Genomic DNA, 24,760 nt, shown 5'->3' with positions numbered 1-24,760 from the left:
CTTTCCTTCGTAACGGTTTCTAACACATAGATTAAGGACATCTTTTCAGTATGCAAATATGACCAGCTTCCAGTAACTTAATTGCCCTTGCACTCCTACACTGGTTGGTCTATATAAGTATATTCTTATCTATGGGCTTGAGCAAGTCGTAAATATATAGTAGTCTATAGTCAGGAGTATGTTGACCTCTTGAGGTAATTTTAAAAAAAAACACTTATAACAAGAGTAAAAATAGGAAAAAATACAGAAATGATATAATCACAGACAATGANGGGGGGGGGGGGGGGGGGGGGGGGGGGGTGCACAGTCATATGATCCATCCTTTTTTAGGAAAAATGTGGGTGTAGGTGTTGGGGTTTACATCATTGTAAATATATATGACTGCATACAAAGCAATTCCCCTTTAAACCATCAACTTTGTGAAATTACGAAAATTTGATTAGACAAAAAGCTTCGTTAACAAAATATTACATACCGTTTAATTCTCAAAATGATTTATTTTTTTAAATTCAAAATAACGAATCTTTTCATCAGTGTTTTTTTTTAATGAAGGTTTTAGTTTGAAATTCTATAATCATAAAAATCTCCTTCAGGGATATCGACATTATGGCAACTTGTAAACGGCCTAAATAATCACGATATTGTCAGTGTCTTTATTGGGACACAATGGGTGATTGGACAATCAAAACACAAATGTACTAGCTATACCGAGTATGTATTAGTTTCTCTTAGTGATCGAAACCACACGGACAGATATCATACAATTAAAACAGGACACAAACAGAGGAGTGTAAGAAGGAAGTACTACTATCATTATGAGTGCGCGGTTCTTGACGTCCTTGTAAACAGTGTGTATTGTAACTGATATAGAGCTCTCCGGACATTTTTACAATTGTAGTACAAAATTCTATGTTATCTTCATTATTCAGTACCATAGAACAATAATTATTTCCTTCCAGTCTAAATTTGTACAAGAAACCAATTTTCCTGAACTTAAAATTATTATTGACGCATTAATTTTTTTATACATGTTTTAACCATTAACAATATCACAAAATAGAATTATTTTAAACAGTGCATTATAATCTAATTGTGCTTATCCGCCGAGTTTAAATGATCAGTAAAATTGCTCACCAGGTGTCTCCAATGGCAGTATTTAATCAGTGTGCCGTGTACACCAGCTGTTGTGTATTGTTGCGGCGTACTCTTACCGTCCTTAACTAGACACCGCATTGGCATTGTTGTCTAAATAAAGAAAGGAACATACATGAGGCTAAACCTCTCAGAGACCGCTTCTTCATAGATCGCTCAATTAGCGAATGTTCAACTCTCATTAAATTATTTTCAAACATTTACACCAAAGTGTTTTCAGTTGTTCCCTCCCTTCCTCGTTTGCATTTTGGAAGTTTTCCGGCTGAATAATTCTTATTTAAATGAGGTAGTTTTAAACAGGAGTACCTTAACCAGATGTCGTCAGCTTAATTAAGTGATAACCGGGATCATTTATGGAGTTATGCGGTTTATATCGAGAAAGCTATGTGCACTTTGCATAAATCCGGGAAGTCGTTTATGCACGGAAGTGCACACTTTTTGTTTCTATATATACATGTATCTATATACAACATACCAGTGTACATATAAACGCATCACTCAACACAATGACATTGATTTGACGTTGTTTCTATATTGATACAACGGGATGAAGGCTAGTGATACGGGCAGTAGTTTTAATGTGAATAAAGAAAGCACAAATACATATTTATGTATTTGTTTACTCTGCTAGGTGACTTCTAACAGTGTCAAATTTCGTCAGGATCAAATACCAGAAATCCTTGTATTTTGAGAGAGATCTTGTAGCTTAAATTTGTGACGAGAAGAGATCGGTAATTAAAAAATAATCGTTTATTCTGTTTGGCGTTGCGTAGGAACAAAATCGTTAAAATCACTTTCAGAAAATCATAAGGTGATCAAAAGAAAGGACAGCCTACCCTTTCTTGAACATCAGAAGAATTTAAAACTATATATTTCCTCACCTCCATCTATCACACACATCGTGAGGGCGAAACCCGGAAATTACCATTCCTCGTGTAGAATTCCAAGACAACATTATCCGCTATGAACAGTGTTGCTACCATTGTTTATCAGCAATTGCCGAGAACAGTAAGTGGTCATTAGCTAGTGTGAACTCTTAACCCACCTGGGACAGACAGAGAATTATGAGCAAGTCGGAAGGAGGGGGAGAGGAACGGACAGCGAATTGCAGGCGATACAGCGAAGAGGAAAGGGGAAAGGAAGGAATTGGCAGAAAATTACAAGCGAGGCGGTAAATAAGGGTTATTGAGGGGTAGCAGCAGCGTGACGGACAGAGAATTATAGGCTAGCCGAGACGCTGCGAGGAAAGGAAGGAGGAGGAGATCGAAAGGAGAAGGCAGATGGTAAGGAAGGAGGGAAGAGAAAGTGGCAAAGCGGCGGATAAGAAGGATAGAAAGTTTGTGAAAAATAGAACGACGAAAGAAAAGTAAAGGGAATACAGAGTACAATGTATGTTGGGTGAAGGAATTGTAGTAGAAAGAGGGGGAAGCAGAATGAAAGAGTTGAGTTTGTGTAAGTGTGGTAGGAAGGTGTGAATGGGTTTGTGAAATGCCAGGTAGGAAGGTGCTGAAGTAGGATGTATGAAGGGACAGGTGAGAAAGTGATGAAACACAATGAACGAGAGACTAGGTGGAAAGGTGATGATCGGAAGGTGTTGCAGCAGAGTTTACGAGCGTGCAGGTGGGAAAAGGTCAACATAGAAGTACATGTAAAAGATATAAACAAGAGATATGGAAAAAAGGTTTTGGCGACAAGAAGTGTGAAACGAGGAATATAGGGTTGAAAAGGTCATATGATTGGTATGGTTCGAGTCTCAGTGGTGTAGCTGCAATGATCTATAGGGAATATGCATACAACCACTGCATACGTACATATCGGAATGCCGACTGTCAGTAGTTCAATCATGCTTACTACAAATCGTTACCCAGAACATAAACACACATGTATGTACATAGTTATGTTTTTACATTGCCATACATGAACTATTTAAACAACATGCAACAAAGTAGTTTATTTCTCCATATAACTACATTCCAACTCCGCTTGCAACCTTCATATGTTACCGATTTTTTTGTGTTGAATGTAAATATAGATAAATGAGAATGCTTAAAATGGAAGGGTTCGGCATGAAGAATAGCTGTAGTCAACAGTATTGACAGGGCCTACTGTTTCACTAGCACCTCAGCAGTATACACTCCGGAGTTAACAGCTCCTCTTATTTAAACTAATTGACAGCAATTGTTTCACTTATTGTTTTAAGTGACGTTCCACACATTCTGCACGATTTTATCCTTGTTTTTAAATAAGCTTGGCACCTATGCAAAAAAAATCTCTTTTTAGTTATCTATTGTTTCATTTGCATTTCGCAAACTGATATAGCACTTATTAAGATATTGCACATCTGTATTTGTTTACAATACCAGCTTAAAGATAAATTGTGCCTTTGCAACTTCCGACGCTCGCGATGAGTTGCCGTGAATCGATACCGGCAATCGAACCAAAGGCCATCAAAACAACAACACGCAAAAGTGCACGACTGTTTACCAAAAAACAAAATACAGTTTTTCATCTAAAGCCTCTAAAATACCCGACAGTTTTGTGGATTTGAGAAGATAAAGGGTCGGGAACGGTTAGTTGATATCAAAATACATTTTAACAATTAACTGCAGAGCTATCGTTAGCTACTGTGCACTTAGCATCACCAATTATTGGCCCGAACACAACTGTAGGATCGCTGTCCCCATTTTTAGGATCGTAACACGTAGCAACGTGCAATAAACGAATTTAAATTAATGTACTCTTAACAATGCCGTCTTCTTAATCTCCGGGTTGACGCGCTTTTAACACATACAAGAGAAATGCTGCAATGAGCTGGAATAATACAATGATAGAAGGAAACGGATAACTTAAATTTTTCAATCAATTTGATATGAAAATGTGAAATGTAAGGTTCGTTGGTTGTCGATAAGTTTAAATCGCCGTGTCCGATGATAGAACATGCCTGGGTGTCTGCGTCTCTAAGTACGGGATGAAACACTTCTCATGATCTGTCAAAAGGTCAAGCATTTATCCTTATTATCTTTTTGAACATGCTCATGTCTTGAAATGAAATCTGCATTATATAGCAAATTATGTAGTTCATGTTTCTGCTAAAACTGTAAAAAATGTTTGCGAAAATTAAATGCAAAAATAGTACTTACTTTGCACATTCGTGTGTCAGGAAAGAAATACATATAAAGTTTTTGTGAGCTTTTAATATCGTATCAATAGTTTAAAATCCCAGCTTTTGATTTTGTATTGATTCTCTAAAAATTGCACTACCTCTTTTTTATCCAAAAAGGTCAAATAAGTGAATTTAGTAGGCATTTGAAACACAAAGCTTCATTTCTAGAAATAATGATAATGGACTCACTGTAACATTAAAGTTGTTATCCTCCAAAATGTGGATTTTCTTACGAAATTTGTATAGTGCTGTATAAATTTCCCAAAACAGTTAAACCATTTTTTAAGATAAATTGTATGCCAAAATACTCATGCCCATTACAACTATACATATTAAAACAGCAATGGTTCATTTGGGAGTATCAAGCTTAAAAGCAGTTTTAAAAGATGGATTTCTTAAAAACAGCTCACGATTCACATATCGGGAGGGAGGTTGGGAGGCGGCTAATAACGTCCTTTTCCGTAAGGGACGATGCATATTTTCGTAACAGTCGGTAAGGCGCCAGACTGTGACCTGAGTGATTTTGTTGGAAAGTATGACTGCAAAACACCATTGAGGAACACGCATTTTCACGAAATGCCTTGAATCTGCACACAAAAAGTATCCACTGGGGACGAGTTTCTTCTGATCACTAGCCCTCCACCACTTGGTCACGGGTTCAAGGACTACGTAAGGTAATCGCCAGGTACTGGCCGCAGGTCGGTGGTTTTTCTAAGGGGAACTCCGACTTTCCTCCATTACCAAATTCTACCACGTCCTTAAATAACCATAGCTGGTAGTAGGGCGTAAAGCATAAACAATCAACACCAAATAGCACAATTAAGAGTCGGACTGCTGCAGACGCAAGCAGACACGATATATTATACTAGTAGCAACAGAAATAGAATGAAGTTGATGTTGGAAAGTCTAGTCGGGAGTGCACTTGTATCATGTTTCTCGTATTCTCAATATGCTATATGACGCGCGGATATTCATGGCTGTGAAAATGTGTCGCTTAATATGTTATTTGTTTCAGTATTAGTCTACTAGCCTTCGGAAAACAGCAAGAAAATACCGCAGTGTCAACAGCTTTATAACTTGAAATCAAAAACTAGGGGAAAATATTTACAGGAACACGGAGGAACGTGAAAACCGTGAAAGGAAAATAGGATAAGGTCTTCCGTGTCGTGACAATAAAACCACGAAGCAATTTCATGAGCATAATTAAACACATCGACCTTCATATCACACAAAGAAATAGCATATTTCTCTGCGAGAACCTGGAGGCGACCATTAAACCTATTAATAGTCTTCATCAAACTGAGTCTTTGGAAACCCTTTTTGTTGTATTTTGTTCCGTCAACAGTCGATATCTATCACGGAATTGTAGAATTTTGACCGAGCTCCCGAGAATCGAATAAACTGCAACATGAAAACACCGTATGTAGGGGAAGCAGGGTGTTGCTATCAAGAAAGAGCAACTTCATGATCGGAAAGTTGAAATCGTTCTGCTTACCTTTTCTTGTGCGCAAATGGTGTTTACTTATGCATACTTATGGTGTATGTACTGTGGAGAGAAGGGTTCGCTCTTGAGGATATGAATTCGTGGATTCAAACATACCATGAATATTAATATAGAAACAACGAAACAAGGGTTGTTCCTTCTGGCTGTTTTTCTTTTCTGGTTAAAGATAACAAGGAATGGTCTTTTGAAGCAAACATTTTGTTATTTTCACTTTAACAGGAAACGCGAATTTACAGTAATTTATTCCTTATTTAAGAAAACATGTTAAAACTCGGTGTCATTCTTGCTTTTAATTCAAAGTACATGTAACAAGGGCTAACGTACCCATGTTTGTAATTTATTGCTGTTTATTATCATAAATCATTGACGCGCAATTTTTACAATCTCAAACTGACCCTCGCCTGTCATCACCAGTCCATGTTTCTATAGAATCAAAAAGTCAGATTTTGATCCATAATCATATGGGACGCACATGTAGAAGTACAACACGTTCACGACCTTTGACGTCACTGCATGTTGCATTTTTTCTTGAGGATTTGCACTCAATTTCGCTTATCTCCATTATGTGACAGTATCAGTGTTTTCATATGTGCACGATGTCAATGAACGTATTTCTTTCGAGTAAAGTACGGACGATATACATCTATAATTCATTTATATAATTGGAATTCGAAAAACATGGGTTTACTTCATGCCTAAACCACGATGAAGATGACTTTCTAAAAACGTTTCTATGTAGCGATATATCTGATTTAACTGCACAGTATTCAAAACTGACTGGAAAGGAAGGTAACCTTTTTTCTCTTTTATTTCATTTTTTTTTCATGCCAAATAATTCTTGCGAAATCTTTTTCGATATTAACTTATCATTCTACACCCTTAGAGGAAAAAATGTCTCAGACTTTGAAAGAACGTTTTCGGAGCACGTTTCCATTATTGATTAATTCAGGATACTTGTAGTAACATCAGACCTGCATTATAGTGTTGCTTTTGTGAAATCTGGCCGACAGCTGAGGAACAGACAGTTACCCATTATTTGCGTTCTTCGTTTCCATTACAGTTCTACCCATCTTCTGGTCTAAACCGCCCGAGGCCACAACAACAATGGCGCTATGATTAACCTTTCAAAAACGTTTGCGCCAGTTTGAATACAAGTGTCATGTCTTGGAGCGTAGCGGTCAATTACATGTCTGGTCAAGGATACAGATTACAAGGAACGTTAGCTGTGATAGCGTTCTGAGCTTAACCAATCGTTAACCCACTTTTTGCACTAATAATTTAGTTTAAATTTATCTTCAGATTTGTGTTATTATTTAAAGTCTTTAGAGGGTCAATTTGCATACCTAAACATGCACAAGGAATTATGTGTACTTTTCCGCTATATGACCTTTATAAAGAATATAAATATTTTGAAAATTGAAATGAAAGAAAACCAATCAAACCCTATTACATTTTATTGTCAACCGGTTGGAATCTGCCATCGCAGACCAATCAGACAGTGACCTGTATTCAAACATTGACGCAAATCCCGCATGACTTCAAATTAAAGCTTGCTGCCTAACAGAAATTGTTACCTTAAAGAAAACAACATTCTTTCCGCCAAATGGCTATTACGCAAATTGCAAACTTCTGTAAAGTTATCGTGCTGCAATCTCTCGGAAAAGCTTTTAAAATTGAAGTCATCATTTCTTAATATTGATATGAAAAGATTTAAAATTCCAATGACATATATTTATGTCAAGTATTAGCGTGCGAAGCCTTTTCCCGACTGATACTTTTTCACTTGGCGCAGTGTTGATGTAATCTTAACGTTATAACCATGCATAACCGAATTCACGAGATGTCACGAGAGCTGAATCCAACAAATGGCGACTATCTTTTCGACAGTGTCACACAATAAACATCCTTTCATTTTAATTGATAAAGATCTATAACGTCACTTGGTTTGCTAAACGGCTTTATAAGTCACTTACGAAGTATGATGTGGTACATGTGTTACATTATGAACATTATCGAATTATTTACGGCACGTAGGAAAATTAAGTTCAAATCCTTTTTGTTTGTATATCTTTTACACGTTTCACATCAAGAATGTGGTATAAACGGAAGGCTATGCTTAATAACTTTTGCTATGCTAGAAAAATACGAAATGTCAGTTTTAATCTTTTGATAAGAGAAAACAGCGAAGGTTTATAAACCTTTATAAAGGGTCCGGAACCAACCGAAAGATGAAATTGAACTTTCTCTGTCGTTGTTGATATTGATATAAAGAATGCAATACACATCCTTGACATTTATGATGGTATAAAATATATTTGTGAATAAAACATGTTCCCAAAGGTGTTCGGTTATTGCAACTCGGTCTCCAAGCTTAATTATAATCACGTTTTTTTATTGTTTACACAAAAACATACCTGTATTGGATTACAATAGCATTTTTGTTTGCCGTATTCAGTATCTTAGAAATTAAATATTCAGTTCGGAGACATATTGGTTCTGTTTGTAACTATACAGCCCGTAATATAAGACGTAAAACCGGACAGTGCTGTTCTGATTAGTCTCGAAAGCATAGACATGTCTCCTTACAAGAAGATGAAGCCTTTGCCTTCTGAAGGATCACTTCAAGCATTCGAACCTCACTACATATTGGTTCTGTTTGTCCATTTCTATAGACAATCATGTAATGCTATTAAAATATGTGTAACTCTTGCTTTAGCCAATCAACGAATGTCATTCTGATATGCGAGTTCTTTGAATGTACCTTTCTAATCGGTATGACCTCTGCTCTAGCCAATCAATGAATTCCATTCTGATCTATGTGAACCTTGTTCTAGCCGATCAAATAATCCATTCTAAATTGAATGGCCTAGCCAATCAATGACGATTCTTCTGATTTGTATAACCAATGTTCTAACCAATCAATGAATTTCATTCAGATATGAATGAACCTTGCTCGAGCCAATCAATCAAGACCTTTCTTGCTTCCATGAATTTTGCTATATCCAACCGACAAAGCTCGGCCAGTACAGCTTAGCGATTAACTTATCCCGTTGAGATTTAGTAACATTTGACCTGAATATATTTGAATCATGATTTGACTTTCGATGAATAATTATGTATTGATTCCACTATAAGTAAAATTATTTTCTGATCTCTTCCTTAGCTCAGAACCCGGATGTATCTCGCTTTTCATTTGAGAATGATACATCATGGTAAAACTTATTCAGTGATATCTTCACAATAATTAGAACTGAAAATGGAATTTGAAATGTTCTCAAATTTATTTACCTATTGAAAATTTAATGAGGACATTATACAATCCGTTCCTAAAATCAGGTGATTGACGGTGCAGATTAGGTTTTGATATACACACGCTACATGTGCATGAGATTTAGGAGTTCTATCGAATATAATCTATGATAAGAACAGGTGTATAACGGGCCACAAACCTCTCAAACCTACATATTTTATTCATCTACATATCATTAACTTCTCGTAAGGATTCAGGCACATCGATTTCACATTAAAATGTCGAGCTTTTTACGTTTTGCCATAACTGGTATTAAGTTACTTTTAACAACTTTAGTTGCATGTCAAACGGGGACAAAGGCCTGTGCATTGAAGCAATGTCGTGTTCAAAAAAAATACCAAAGTCACAGGTTAGTTGGTCCCCTGTTCACGCGCTTATTACGCATATTACGTCAGACATTCAAATTATGACCTTGACAGCTGGGCTACTGCTGAATTGATGTGTAGAAAATTAACGGCTTGTACTGTCATTGATAGGCAGTGAAGTTATTGTTCCGTGGAAGGCTAACTCGGATACTCTATACGGCTATTAACCGACAGAAGTATTGTATGAATAATCACTCTTTATTTATGGAATGGCAAAGCGATGTTTTTATTATATACGGGCAGCTTTGAAAATTGTTAGAAACGTTTTGAATTTCACATCTCTTTGTTGTTAAAAGTGGAATGTATAATTTCGTAAGTAATTGAAGTGTATCTCTACTGACCTCGACTATAGACTATATATATCTATATCCTTACTACTCAATATACATTATACAATGTAGTACGCTGTAGTTTGGGATCGAGTTCTGTAATCATTAAACCGGTTACCGTGGGGTCATCAATCGCAACATAGACCTCGACGTATCTGTTCCGTTTGTATTCGGTTAGTTCTCTGTGTTGTCATGGTATACACTCATCTGACGTAGGTTTTATTCGACCGTTGGGAAGTTCGGTATCAAGCTCACAAACATCGTATAACTTGGTTTACTCCACGATGGTCCCTGTTTATCAACTTAAACATCACAGGCGATGGTCAAACATGTTTAAACGTTTCTCAACAAGTTTATCAACATTTTCTGTCATTATGATTGTTTAAAATTCTGCACTGTGTAACGTTGTGTTTTGAAGTTTTGTGCCTATTTACTCAGTGTTTCGCCATTACGGAAATACATCCGCAATGTAGTACCAAATAAGTTGCTTCCAGTTTACACGTGACAAGCTGTCCAAAAACTCAGAATTGATTAAGATAGTACCAAAATATTTAAAGTATTATGAACAAATAGAGAAGAGAGTTGTAAACATCTTATTTTTTGCATTTCAATTAACAAACGTATCACCTGAAACGCAGCATGGCTCGTCGTTACACTGTCAATCACTAGATCACTTCACACAAACCTGCTGCAAAAAGGAGTTTACAATTCGTAAAAGTTATTCATCATACTTATCTAGTTTTCCATGGCGAATTTTCATTAAACAGAAAAAATAAAAAATAACGTTGCTTGCTGATTAGAAGAAATAGTACATGTAACTCGAGTAAGACAAACATAATCACTCGTGGTCGAGCTTGTGTATACTATCGAGCTTGTGTATATTGTCGAGCTTGTGTATATTGTCGAGCTTGTGTATTCTGTCGAACTTGTGTATACTGTCGAGCTTGGGTATACCGTCGAGCTTGTGTATATTGTCGAGCTTGTGTATTCTGTCGAACTTGTGTATACTGTCGAGCTTGGGTATACCGTCGAGCTTGTGTATATTGTCGAGCTTGTGTATGGTGTCGAGCTTGTGTATATTGTCGAGCTTGTGTATACTTTCGAGCTTGTGTATATTGTCGAGCTTGTGTATATTATCGAGCTTGTGTATACTGTCGAGCTTGTGTATATTGTGGAGCTTGTGTATATTGTCGAGCTTGTGTATACTATCGAGCTTGTGTATATTGTCGAGCTTGTGTATACTTTCGAGCTTGTGTATATTGTCGAGCTTGTGTATATTATCGAGCTTGTGTATACTGTCGAGCTTGTGTATACCGTCGAGCTTGTGTATATTGTCGAGCTTGTGTATCCTGTCCAGCTTGTGTATACTGTCGAGCTTGTGTATATTGGCGAGCTTGGGTATACTGTCGAGCTTGTGTATATTGTCGAGCTTCTGTATACTGTCGAGCTTGTGTATACTGTCGAGCTTGAGTATATTGTCTAGCTTGTGTATACTGTCGAGCTTGTGTATATTGTCAAGCTTGTGTTTATTGTCGAGCTTGTGTATACTGTCGAGCTTGTGGATATTGTCGAGCTTGCGTATACTGTCGAGCTTGTGTATATTGTCGAGCTGGTGTATACTGTCGAGCTTGTGTATATTGTCGAGATTGTGTATACTGTCGAGCTTGTGTATACTGTCGCGCTTGTGTATATTGTCGGGCTTGTGTATACTGTCGAGCTTGTGTATTTTGTCGAGCTTGTGTATACTGTCGAGCTTTTGTATATTGTCGAGCTTGTGTATACTGTCGAGCGTGTGTATATTGTCGAGCTTGTGTATACTGTCGATCTTGTGTATATTGTCGAGCTTGTGTATACTGTCGAGCGTGTGTATATTGTCGAGCTTGTGTATACTGTCGATCTTGTGTATATTGTCGAGCTTGTGTATACTGTCGCGCTTGTGTATTCTGTCGAACTTGTGTATACTGTCGAGCTTGGGTATACCGTCGAGCTTGTGTATATTGTCGAGCTTGTGTATTTTGTCGAGCTTGTGTATATTGTCGAGCTTGTGTATAATGTCGAGCTTGTGTATACTGTCGAGCTTGTTTATATTGACGAGCTTGAGTATACTGTCGAGCTTGTGTATATTGTCGAGCTTGTGTGTACTGTCCAGCTTGTGTATACTGTCGAGCTTGTGGATATTGTCGAGCTTGTGTATACTGTCGAGCTTGCGTATATTGTCGAGCTTGTGTATACTGTCGAGCTCGTGTATATTGTCGAGCTTGTGTATACTGTCGAGCCTGTGTATGCTGTCGAGCTTGTGTATATTGCCGAGCTTGTGTATACTGTCGAGCTTGTGTATATCGTCGAGCTTGTGTATACTGTCGAGCTTGTGTATTTTGTCGAGCTTGTGTATACTGTCGAGCTTTTGTATATTGTCGAGCTTGTGTATACTGTCGAGCGTGTGTATATTGTCGAGCTTGTGTATACTGTCGAGCTTGTGTATTCTGTCGAACTTGTGTATACTGTCGAGCTTGTGTATACCGTCGAGCTTGTGTATATTGTCGAGCTTGTGTATACTGTCGAGCTTGTCTATACTGTCGAGCTTGTGTATACTGTCGAGCTTGTGTATACTGTCGAGCTTGTGTGTACTGTCGAGCTTGTGTATACTGTCGAGCTTGTGTGTACTGTCGAGCTTGGGTATACTGTCGAGCTTGTGTATACTGTCGAGCATGTGTATACTGTCGAGCTGGAATATAGCATTTTTAGGCTAACATTCACGATGATAGTGATAGCTTTGGTTCAGTATATGCTAATTAGATTTACAAACACATTTGTATATTCCATGTGAATCAACATGAAGCTATAAATAAACCCTCTAATCTGTCAACTGACAGGTCGGACCCCAATTAATTACATAAAGTCATGTTATATACTGAAATTAGTACTGCCTTCAATTGAGGGACACTAAGTCTCATAGTAAAGTAGAACAGTCTCCTTCGGCTCGACGAACATTAAGAATAAAACATCATCGGAGTCCATGCAGTTCATAGCTGTTTCAAAGATTAAAGAATGGACAAACCCCATGCAGAAATACCGTTGCTATTACGTTGAGTTTGACTGTTCTGCCATTGACTTATGGACCCTGCTGCTCAACAGAAGAACATAATTTGATATGCTTCTGACTTTTTGATCAATTTGAAGATCAGAATACCAAACTAATTACATGGCTGCAGAAAACAGCCTCCGTATAAAATTCCCAGCGGGATCGAAGCCGTAATTTCGATGTCACTGTCACTCAGGCGCTTCAAGATCGCGAAGACGCTTGGAAAGTCAATTGAACATCCCAGCAGTGTTATCAAGGCATACATGTTGAGCAGACTATGGTCGGGTCGTATTTATTCTCATGTGCAAACATGCAAGTTGGTCTATTATAAAAGAGTAAATAAAATATCCTGAACAGAAACAGTGACAAGACACGTTATTTCTACCTCGCGTTAGCTGACTAAGATCAACTAATTATCTAAGAAATACGCCGCTCGTTATATCTTATTGATTAACTAAAGATTAGCGAGATAAGTACAATAGATCATCTGATATACAAAGGCCACAGATTTTTCCACATCTTAAGTACTTCCGATTGTCATCGTATAGGGTCGTCTTTGTTCACTCTAGCTTGAGTTTTAAAAGTATTGATTGACTTCCTATTATGGTTTCTGAAGCAACATGTGTGACATGACTTACAGGACACAACATTTAGCCTCGTTAAGAGACGTCAGGAACAAGATTCGTCCATTTTTTTTACTTGCTAAATGAAGTCAGGTAAATGTCAAGCAAGATTTACGTGGTGTGAGCGGATGGGACAGCAGACATGCGTACAGTACCATATATCCCGGGGGAGGGGGAATCTCTTATCATGGACGGATATCGGGAGTTGGGGAGGGGGGTGAATGTCTTATCCCGGATTGATCTTGTAGAGGGAGGGGGGGGGGGGTCACCTTCCCCATGCGATGGTGAATCTTTTTCACGGACGTAAAGTGTGAGGAAGGGAGGGATCTCCTATCCCAGGGGAGGGCGAATATCTAATCACAGACGGAATTATAAATGGGATGTTTCCTATCCTAGGGAGGGCGAACATCTAATCAAAGACGGAATTAGAGCATGTGATATTTCCTAACCAAGGGGAGTGTAGATATCTTATCACAGACGGAATTAGGGAACGGGATATTTCCTCTCCAAGGGGAGGATGAATATCTTTACACAGACGGGATAGTTCCTGTCCTAGGGGAGGTGATAATCTTATCACGGGCAGATTTCTAGGCAGGGATGATCTCCTATCCCAGGGAGGGTGATTAACTCATCACGAACGAAACCCGAGGTGGATGGGTGGTTGGTATTTCTTATCGTTAGGGAGGTTGAATATCTTACTACGACAAAAAATGAACATCCAATCTTGGGGAGGGGCGATTTATCATATCCCGGGGATAGGGATATCTCATATCCCGGGGGAGAGGTATCCCTCCACCGAGTAGGAGAGTGGAAAAAGGTGAAACAATTGGGGCGTTATCAATCGATATTAAGATTGAGGTCAATGAATTAAAACCAGTACAAGCCGTGTTACCTCCCGAAATGTGTCAATACTTGCTTAAAATAATCCTTATTTATAAAATGTCAAGTCAATCTCATTTTAACGGAACGAAGGACGGGGATATATTTCTATATGAAAACCAGGGTCAATGCCTGTCGATTTCGAAAGGTCTCCCAGATTGATGTAGGTACATGTAAATTACCCTTATTGGCAATATTGTTGGAATACTATTATAGAACAAGCGTATACGTCCGTGCTTTTTTTCTTTCTTTTTTTGTAGAAAGGGAAAACATAATACTCTTTTTCGCAAATTACCAATTACCAGAGTGACATCATATTTTTGTTTAGGAAATAGGATTATTATATGTTTTCTATTCTCTTCGAACAAGGTATCTAAGACGTCGGGGACAATGGCACCGCCGATTCATTCATCAACATGGGTTAAATGTCAATCTGTTCGTATAGGGAACAAGGACAAACAGCTAATTAATCTTCAACTTCCGCTCTGCATACGAGGCATGTAGTTACAGCTAGAAAGAGCCTTCGGTTTGTTATTCTTCTTAAAACCTTTGGCGTGAGTGATGGTCTGTAGCTGTTGACTTTGTCCGTCACAGTTAATACGTTTTTACCGATGTAAATATATTAAGGTTCGCACATAGCTCTTACGTAAACACCCGTATGTCAATTTTAATCAGTGCTGGGCAAGCTGTATTTTTTTGGTACCCATTAGTCATTGCAGAATTGTTTTCTTTAAGATTGGTTTCTAACACATATTTCCTACGGCAGCCTATTAAGATATACACCGCGTCAACGTTTTTTTACAACCACATTTCCGGCGTGGATCCCGATCTGTAACTCCGTATGATTATTCTATGTGCTTGCTGAGACAAAACGGAAATTACTGGGTAATACTGGTTTGGTGCTGCACGTCGCCTAGAATTACACGTAACGGAGGTTAACCGACAGTTCTCTCGTGACGTCACACCACACGTGGTCAGGGACGTATGCTAATGACCTGTTGACACAGTTCCGGTAAGACATTAAGCGGCCTTTTAGATTGTCTTACATGCTGTGAACTACATTTTTGTACTAGGGATTACCATTGAGAATAGACACACGGCAGTGTCAGCAAACACAAACACTAGATGCTGATCTCCAAACCCTTCTGTAGAACACAAAGAGAAAGCAACTATGCAGAAAGCAGAATGTTCATGCGAATTTTACATTATTATCTTAATATCTATTGACATACAGTAAAACCCCTATAAAATGCCCTTCGTTTCAATTGCTATCTCGTTTACGGCCAACATATTTCAATATTGTTTCTATATTTTTTCTTCAAAGAGTTCCTTTATAAACTTCCTTCACATTATAGCCGATCCCCCTTATAACGCCGGGATTTTTCTGGACAAATGGTGGCAGTATAACAAGGTTTTACTGCAGTTGTTAACAGATCGTTAATCTATAGGATAGATATAAGTTAAAGCGTTACATTCGAAATTAATATCTGAATCACCGAATCATGAAACCATATATTTTTTAATAAATATTACTCGTTCACACATTTATCTTATTTTTTTAATAGAAGATCTTAAACTGTTTTTAAGAAAATGTATTTTGAAATTTCAATTCTCCTCAGATATCAATTAGAATAGATAATAAAATAAACCGATGACATAGACCTAGAAAATATTAACAAGTACTGATAAACTGATACATGTAATTGCCAACGTGTATGTGACGTCATAAACCTATTAAAGTCGATTAAGCGATATGACTAGTAGAAACCCATTTTAATATTAATAGAACTTCTAAGTTATGCAACGATAAATACTTATCCGTGTCGAATCACTCTTGTTTGCCCGGATGTTAGTGCGAAGGTGGGTGGGTGTGTTACTGTGGGAGGAAACCGGATAACCCGGAGAAAACCCACCATTATGGCCTCAACGAATGCTAATGGAATTTGAATATTGAAACAGACAAGTCTGTTGTCATAAAGTTTGGTGATATTGTTGTTTATTTTAAACACAATGAAAATAAATAGATAAAAAATAATTTCTTACTTTGAAAGGTTAACCGTCATCCTGGAGGCCTCTGCAACGTAATCTGTATAACGAAATAAAAATGAAAATATCAATAGGCAATAATTACATCACAATACCTTATATACTTGTTTCAGCACGTGTGTTATGCAATGTCATGTCAGATAAGCTCAACTGGAATTCTTAGTTTTTTGGCCAGAAATCTAGTTTTTCTTCACAGCCGATCAAACTAGTGAAATTAATTCCGGTTATTATGGTGGCAGTAACATCATTACCTGTCGTCGACATCACAAGGAACACACGTACCAAGGGATATAATTTTGGATTATTTTGCAGAATTACAGTTTAAACACATTTCATTTGCCAAAATATTTTGGGTAAGAGATTAGGCACAAGTTATTACAACGTATGATCGCCTTCTCCCATTATACATTTACAATTACATGATACATTGTAACAATGAAATCAGGAACAACACTGAAATACACTGAAATACGCCAACACACGCCTAATCATCACGCATACCCTCACACGCCTATGAGTGAAAATATAACCAGAATTACAATATATCGCTATAGATGTGTTGAAGTGATGCACATATGTAAATACTCTAATTTTGAATGAAGTAAACATTTAAACATTCAAATTTTGAAGCCTGATACGCCTTTCGTTGGTAAAATGTTTACACTCAATGGACAGGTGATGGTCATTCCCATAGTGGTGTCCAGAGCGTCGATCTAGATTTTGAATATCGTGAACTCTCATACGCCCATCACTCTCTCTTTGAGCGTAAACATTTCAACATATGTACATCTTCTTTATTTCAGGGAACTGCATCGACGTCTAATCTTCGTAAGTAATATATATTCAACCTGCGTTCACCAAAACTTAAGTAAATGAAAATAGATGAAGGAAATTGTACATTTGAAGATAAAGAGAGTTTTTGAAATCATTTTAGGGAGGTAAGGATTGTTCAATCTAAACATAAATTGTAGATGAGTGATAAAACCAAAACCATTATTATGTCTGTATTTCAAATCGCAGAGAGTGCATATGAACGCTGGAATTGCGCGGGAAAATACGCCTTAACCAACTCCTGAAGGTAATTTTCCTCGAAAACAACTTGTGTAAGTTGGGACGTGTCATTAAGAAACATATGGGTGGCGAATGTATCAAACATTTTCAAGTGTCTTGCGTGAATAATACAAACAGGAGCTTCTAATAGAAAGTTGAGACCGTTTTCGTTTAAACGGTTGAACCGGTTGGACCACAGTTGTTCGTTTATTAAATAAGGTCGGACCTAGTAATCTGATGCTGCTTTTAGGCGAGCCTTGCCAAAGCCCTGCAAGGCCTGCAGAAACATTTGCAGGTCCGCCAGGATTAATACCCGAAACTGTTACATTTAAAGACGGTCAAACCGGTTGTTCCGCATAAACGAACAGGCCCCTCCTATCATCTTAACGTTATCAACAAGTCGCACACGTTCATTACACGTTTATATGTAAGTAAATTCGTAACAATTGAAGCTTCTTACTGTGAAAAAAAAAGTTAATATCTCTTGCACCGCAAACAATGTAGAAAGCAGACCCGTTTCATGTTTTTTTCGGGGGTTTATTTATTTATAAAAGTTTTATTGTAAGCAAACATGCCGAGTCTACAAATGTAAAAAGGCCAGGCTCTATCGTTCTTTTTATTTCAATTGTTTGTTTGAAGAAATATAGCGATGCAGATTAATTTATCGTTTAACCCAAAGTTCCTTTAACAGAGGACACATAAGAACGTCCCTGTTTCTGCATCATTCCCGTTCCGTTACCGACGTTCGCCGTTTTGAATGGGGTTTTTTCTTTCAAAAACAGTCTTGGCCTTTTGTTCAAGTTAAATGATAAATGAAATTAATTCTACGAAATTATGTAAACTCTTAAACTGCAACATCGTTGCTTACAGAAAAAAAAGAACAAATACATGATTATATCTTGAAAATCCTATATTGTGAAACCAAACGATACCGCGTAAAAACGATTACGTATTAGAAATTTAAACAATACTTTTAAAAAAACTTCTAGAGTTTTTCTGAGTCAGGATGTGTAGTAAATAGAAGTGTTCATTTCCGACTGATATAGCTGTATTGATAATTCTCTTTTCATAGAAACCCGACAAAGTCGACCAGTTTGGAGATATAATAATATTAATTCCGCGCGGAAAATTGTAGAATAGGCACGCATCTGTGTTTGTAATTAAAATCAATGCGATAATGTGACGAACCGGAAGTCGATACGGCAAACAATGTAGGTCCCCAGTGGACGTGTGAACGTCATTGTCACCTCGCCAACAAACAAAATATGTATGCAAAATAATTCATGTTTGCTTACGGGGTGGAATTTGATATCCATTAAAGGAAAGTGCAGCTCAAAAATTGCAGTATGACGTAGCTAAAATGTTGCATTCTGGGTAGCAATGCGTCAACAAAGTCATTTCAAAGAAAAACAAAACAAAACTGTAATACATCATAATGATACTGCTATTCATTCAGCCGTGAACAGATGAAACGATCTGCTTCGGAAACGGCTACAATAAACATCGGTTGTTATATAAATAGGAGTGTAATTGCGTTCCGTTTATTGTACAACGATACAATAGATTTTGAGTGTGTCTTCGGGCCAAAGAAGATCCCGTTCCTTGCTACAGATTAATAGCTGTTACAGAAATATATTCGGTACTTAATATAGGTAGGTATACCGATCCCAAACTCGGATATTTTTTTTTAGTAAATACGCGGATATTTTTAAATATAATCGATTTTTTTCCCTTTTGCAAGATACATGTGATATTAGCGTTCACAAGGATGTTATAGTCGAGATTTTAATTCGCAAATACAACGACAATGACTATACAATAAAACCTCGTTATATCGCCACCATTTTTCAGGGATTTTGCGATTCATCACGATCGCGATATAAGGAATTGTTAAGCAAGAAAGGGAGAGGAACTTAAAATATGTTGGCGGTGAGCGAGGTGACAAAAGAAACGAATGGAATTGTATCGTGATTTCACTTTATAGTAAATGATTAGTTGCATTCACGTTACATTAAAATTTCACGGTAGAGAATCACTAAAGTCTGACGAGGTTTACAATATATAACTAATTGAACAGGACCCGTCTTCCTTGAAAGTATGGGCCTGGATCTCCTGTTTTTAGTCATACACTTTTCTATATGAGAAATGTATTGTGTAGCAAATTGCTTTATTTGATAAGCGAATCTCACATAGCCTGCATGTTGAATACGAACAAGTTTTATATTGGGTGAAACTGCGAACTTCGACCGAATCTGAAAGACATTTTGAAATTCTTTACTCTGAGAATGTTGCACACTTCTCTTATTATCCTTTTTACCAGATAATGAAAGCGCATGAGTATTGCCGATCACAAGAAGTTTACAATTAACGTCTGTTTAGAGTCTTACTTCATTTAACTTTATTACGGCCGTTTCCATAGGTTACTTTAGAAGCGTACCATCCCAGGAGATTGGTATGGTGTATTTTATTCTCGTTACGCATGCGCGACATTACTAGACCAACATCCTGTTTTGTTTTATCTTGCTCTTTATTCCGCTTTATGCATCTATGCATGCACATGGATGCAATGTCTACACGGAGCTACACACTGTTTTTGTAATTGATTTTAGATACTTGTAAGGCTTCTAAAAACCATTTTCTCGATCCACTAATTATCTATCTCCATTGATTTGTTTATTGTATTATCTAAGGAGGAAAGGGGATCGCCCTGGAAGAGGGTTGCAGGAATACTCTTTATCCTATAAATAGTACATCTTGTTTGTGATATCAAAAACACGGATCATGTTTTGGCATCAACTTATTCATCAAAAAGACACATGAAAACACTTTTCCATTGAGTGTTTTTGTGGTACAAATTAACGGTGATAATTATAGGGTTCAGCAGTCATCATGGACGTTTCCCATGCTCAATGCACATGTCTCAATGTATTCTAGTCCCCATGTGTTAGCCAGACATAAACACGCCAACGAGGACGCCACACGAAACTGACAAATGAATCGGAAACTGTTTGTTTTAAAACAAGTTTGGATGTCATACTTTGCTGACGTTTGTTTTAAGTTTTGATATGACCATTGATACACGATTTTTTTTATATCAATAATTAGTTTTCAAATCTATATCGATCGACAAGTATTCAATTTCTCTGCCATATTGAGGTTTGTATGTGACGTATTTTCGTATTCTGGAGTTATTTTGCAAAAAAATAGTGCTTTGTCTTCTACTAAAAACAGATATACTTTTCCACTTTCGAACTGAAATAAAACAAATAAATTCTAAAGATACCTATCATTCCACTATGGACTAGTTCTCTAAATTTACCGCACAGCTTGTTTTACTTCAACTTAACCAGATATCCATTTCCATTTTAGAATTGAAATATAATAAAACGATTTCAAAATATCCTTAATAGCACATTTCACGAATTATGACAAAAAAAGAAGACAGGAAATGATGTCACGTTACCGCGTCAAATGTATTACATCGCAGTGTATTGGAGTTTTAAACTTGCCCAACCATCTCTTGACACCGTCAAAACCAAGAAACGCCGACTCATACATAATTATGTTATGTACAATGCACTTCCGGTCGTTCAATAACCAACATACACAAAACGTTGTAACCGACGACGGAGGCGTGGAGGCGTTTACGATGTGTCCAGTTCTCCGATTCATGGACCTGTTGTTAAATAATTGCTGGTTATCATTAAATGAACAGCGATATTACAACTCCCTCAATGGGTGTGTTTTATGATACATTTATAATAAGGTAATAAACCTAACCTGATTTACGCTTCTAATTGATCCTCGGACGTAATCCCCAACGGGAGATATAAGTTTAGTGCTTCGATCCTGTTGCTTCTTCAATATCACTATGCATGTCAATCAACACGTGCATGATCACGTGCAAATGGTTGACCATAGTGTCACTCCATGTAAGATAATACGTCCAAGTCTATTCATACAAAATTGTATGTCACTTGTAAACACGCGTGGGGGATCTGGAGAGGATCGCGGATCACTTTTACAGAAACTATTTAGAGTTCGAGAAGTCTCGGGTTCGAAACTCGGTCGTCAGGCTCCGGTGTCGTACCCATACCTTGTTAGGAATATAAGTGCATTTGCCATTGAGATATCTCAAAGAGACATGTGTGGTCCCTTTCTTGGCCTACTACAGAGCCAAAACGTCAATCAGAGTTTATGAGCACGCAATACACAAGAGATGCGCCATCTTGAATTGCAGTATATTTTCGGATATGAAGAATACAATGAAAACCGAATGTAGAGTGTGTGAATTTGACCTTGTCGATCACTGATGACGAAATATTTAAGGAGAATAAACATTTTGGTAGAGCTGAATATGTCTATGACGAAATAGATAAATGATTTTCTTTTTAAAACCATGAATGAAAACACATTATAGGCCAGTACATTGTATGCCTTCTGTGTATTTTATGGTTAGCTATATAATGTATTTATCAATTGATGGACTTTTGTTGAGGTGAATATGTGGTTAAACAGACCTAAAAGAATATATTAACCGAGAGGACGTGGAGGTCAATATGATGTTTAGGTCTTTATAAACAGATAGTCACTGAAATAAAAATTCTCAATTATGACAATCTAAACGAAGTTGAGCCGTTTTTATTATATTTAAATAAAAATGGAATGTTATGAAATCGTCACGAAAAAAAAGTAGGTTGCATTTAGCACAGGACATTGTGAGGTCACAATGAAGAAGTGACGTCATGAAAGGAATATTAACCTGCTGTTTCTTCAACTAGTAACTTAGATCCAATCAATGAGGATGAAGGAATAAGTTGTCTCATTTAATATCACTGTTTTTGTCACTTATCAGATTGATCAGAATATAAATATACATGTACAGCCAACTGCCAAATTAATAACGTTTTTCACATTTTGTTTACAGCGAACTTTTATTCACTCAGTGGTAACGCATGCTGAAAGATAATTGCTTTTATTTTATCTAGTTTCTAATATTTATATATATATATATATTTTGTTCATCGGTTTCGATATTTGACAGGCAACTTTAAGAATTTCATGCGTTACTTTTCAATTTGTAAAGGTAAAATAATTGGCACAACTAAATCTTTTTGATTTTCTCAGGTCACATCTTAAATAACTGCACAACGGGAAGAACTGAAATATTGTGATAATTCCCTTATATTTTACAAATGCTTGTTTCATTCCCGTTGATTTCAGGAAACTTCGCAGGCAAAAGTGTAGAAATGCATGAAACATTGCAGGGGAAAGCGTTTGTAAACTTTAATTTGACACGAGTCTGTAACCGTGAAAATACACTTCCTATTTGCTAGTAAGCCATCAGCGAATTACTATACCAGGTTAAGTTTTGTAAATTTAACTTCAGTTAAAATAAAACTTAAATGGATCACATCGTCGATAAACAACGACAGAATCCGAACCCCAAATCGAGACAGATCTCTACTGTAATGACGTCACAGATACAGACAAATTGGGGCGAAGTGTACTGTTGCAATGAAGTGTTGTCGCGAAGATATTCGGACGGAGTCTTTCAAGTGTTTGTAAAGGGTGGAGAAGCCGTTCAACTGATAGACAACGATTATCTTCGGCTATTACCACGCATGCGTAACAGCATGGGACGTGAAAGGGTCAATGGAGGCAATTCCCGATACACGACCTTGCGGAAATATCGTCTGATCATCATAAATGGGTTTTTTTTTATTTTGTTGTCTGGAAAAGCTTGAGCGATGTGATCGTCATACGTGGCGTGTCGGACAAACGACGGTAGTTATATCTCATCTCACGCGATGGTTAACGCGATAAACGAGTGCAGACGCGACAACTTCTTTAGTCTGCAATTTGTATATTTCATAATTCATAGATAATAAACCCTTGGAGAATACTGGGCAAACCGATTCATGATGACAACTGTCGCTTCCATGCGAAACTGCAATTATGCGAGATGCCCGAGGTTGTTATGTATAATACGCAATATTGTCCACACCGAGTTCATCAGATGAATAGACTCACTTCTTTGAAGTAAGTCATCAATTTTTCATCAAAATAAATAACAATAATGAAATCGATATAATTACTTGAAGTCATGACAGAATGAAATATTTTAAAGCACGTGCACAATGTATATGAGAGGTATCAAGTTCACGAGAAAAACTTAGTAATGTTATTTCGAATTTTGACTGTCAGTTTAAATTTCATTTTTAAAGTACCCTTAAAAGATTTCAGTAATTTGTACATTTAGCAATAGAGAGATGAACGTGACACACCTCTTTGATTGCATCTATCAAGTTTGGTTATAAATACAGGATGTCGTAAATGAATTAAACTCCATCATTCAGCTGTTTCCTTCTAGGTTAGGGGCTAGGGGCAAAAATGGTGAAAATCCAAATCGGTCTAAAATACTGTTTAATAATATTTTGTTTTCATTATTCGCCAAATCTTATTAATTATGCACGTACGTTGTAACCGTTGCATATCTGGTAAAATATTCTTATATTCTTCCATCGTTCGCACAAATGTGCGCAAGCAATAATCATCCATATTTATCGTTCGCACATCGTTCGCACATCGCGCACACACCGCACATCGTGTATACACGATGTGCGACCCTACAACTGTAGTATGTTATATAATCAATTTATCCAAAAACTGATTATGTGTTTGTAAATGCATTTTCCCCGTATGTCTAGTCACACAATAACGCCAAGCTAAGATATTTCAATTTTGTGTTGAAAAACATTTAGTTGTCACATAATTCAGACCTCAAACCCACACAAAATTTTCGTTTTAGAATATATCAACCTTCGGATCTGCCATCTTCCATTTTCAAGACTGAAACCCATTGGGGAAGCATATTTGGCCTCAAATGACAATATTGGCGACACATTACGCTACGCTGCGATAGAACCACTATATCTTTAAAATGTAGTGACCTTATCTATTTTATCGATCTTGGACCTCAGACATTTTATTTATCATTATTACATGGATGTCTGGCAGACCTACCATGGTTCATCAGAAACCCGTATTCGTATCTATAACCCTAAAAGTACAACCCACACACACCCCTCGGGCAATAAAAACTACTGTTTTCATAAAAAAATCTCTTTATCTGAAAAAAAATAGATACCCAAACGCACATATAATTGACGCTATCTCTGAAATGATTCCGCAGAGAATCGAACCCCGGCCCGGTGCGATGAACATCATTGGATTGATTACTAAAGCATTCCGTTC

General features: G+C 37.1%; 2 protein-coding genes across 2 annotated transcripts in view; both read right to left on the bottom strand.

Moving 5' to 3' along the window:
* LOC110446628 (muscarinic acetylcholine receptor M4-like) overlaps positions 1-24,760 on the bottom strand; it is a 162,270-nt gene that overhangs the window by 74,795 nt on the left and 62,715 nt on the right. The window contains exon 2 of the mRNA XM_021491879.1: positions 16,451-16,493. The gene's annotated coding sequence lies outside the window, so the exon portion shown is untranslated. The remainder of the gene's footprint in view (positions 1-16,450; positions 16,494-24,760) is intronic.
* LOC110446637 lies at positions 10,662-12,533 on the bottom strand. Its single transcript, XM_021491890.1, has one exon. The coding sequence runs from the start codon at positions 12,531-12,533 to the stop codon at positions 10,662-10,664; it is 1,872 nt and encodes a 623-aa protein (XP_021347565.1).

Source organism: Mizuhopecten yessoensis, unplaced genomic scaffold (genome assembly GCF_002113885.1).
Source record: "Mizuhopecten yessoensis strain PY_sf001 unplaced genomic scaffold, ASM211388v2 scaffold2891, whole genome shotgun sequence".
Classification (NCBI taxonomy): domain Eukaryota; kingdom Metazoa; phylum Mollusca; class Bivalvia; order Pectinida; family Pectinidae; genus Mizuhopecten; species Mizuhopecten yessoensis.
Note: the sequence above shows the minus strand (reverse complement) of the source record. Positions and strands in the feature narration are given on the sequence as shown.

Bases quoted from the DNA above. Each gene is read 5' to 3' on its own strand.
- LOC110446637 (XM_021491890.1), bottom strand. From the start codon at position 12,533: ATGCTCGACAGTATACACAAGCTCGACAGTATACCCAAGCTCGACAGT.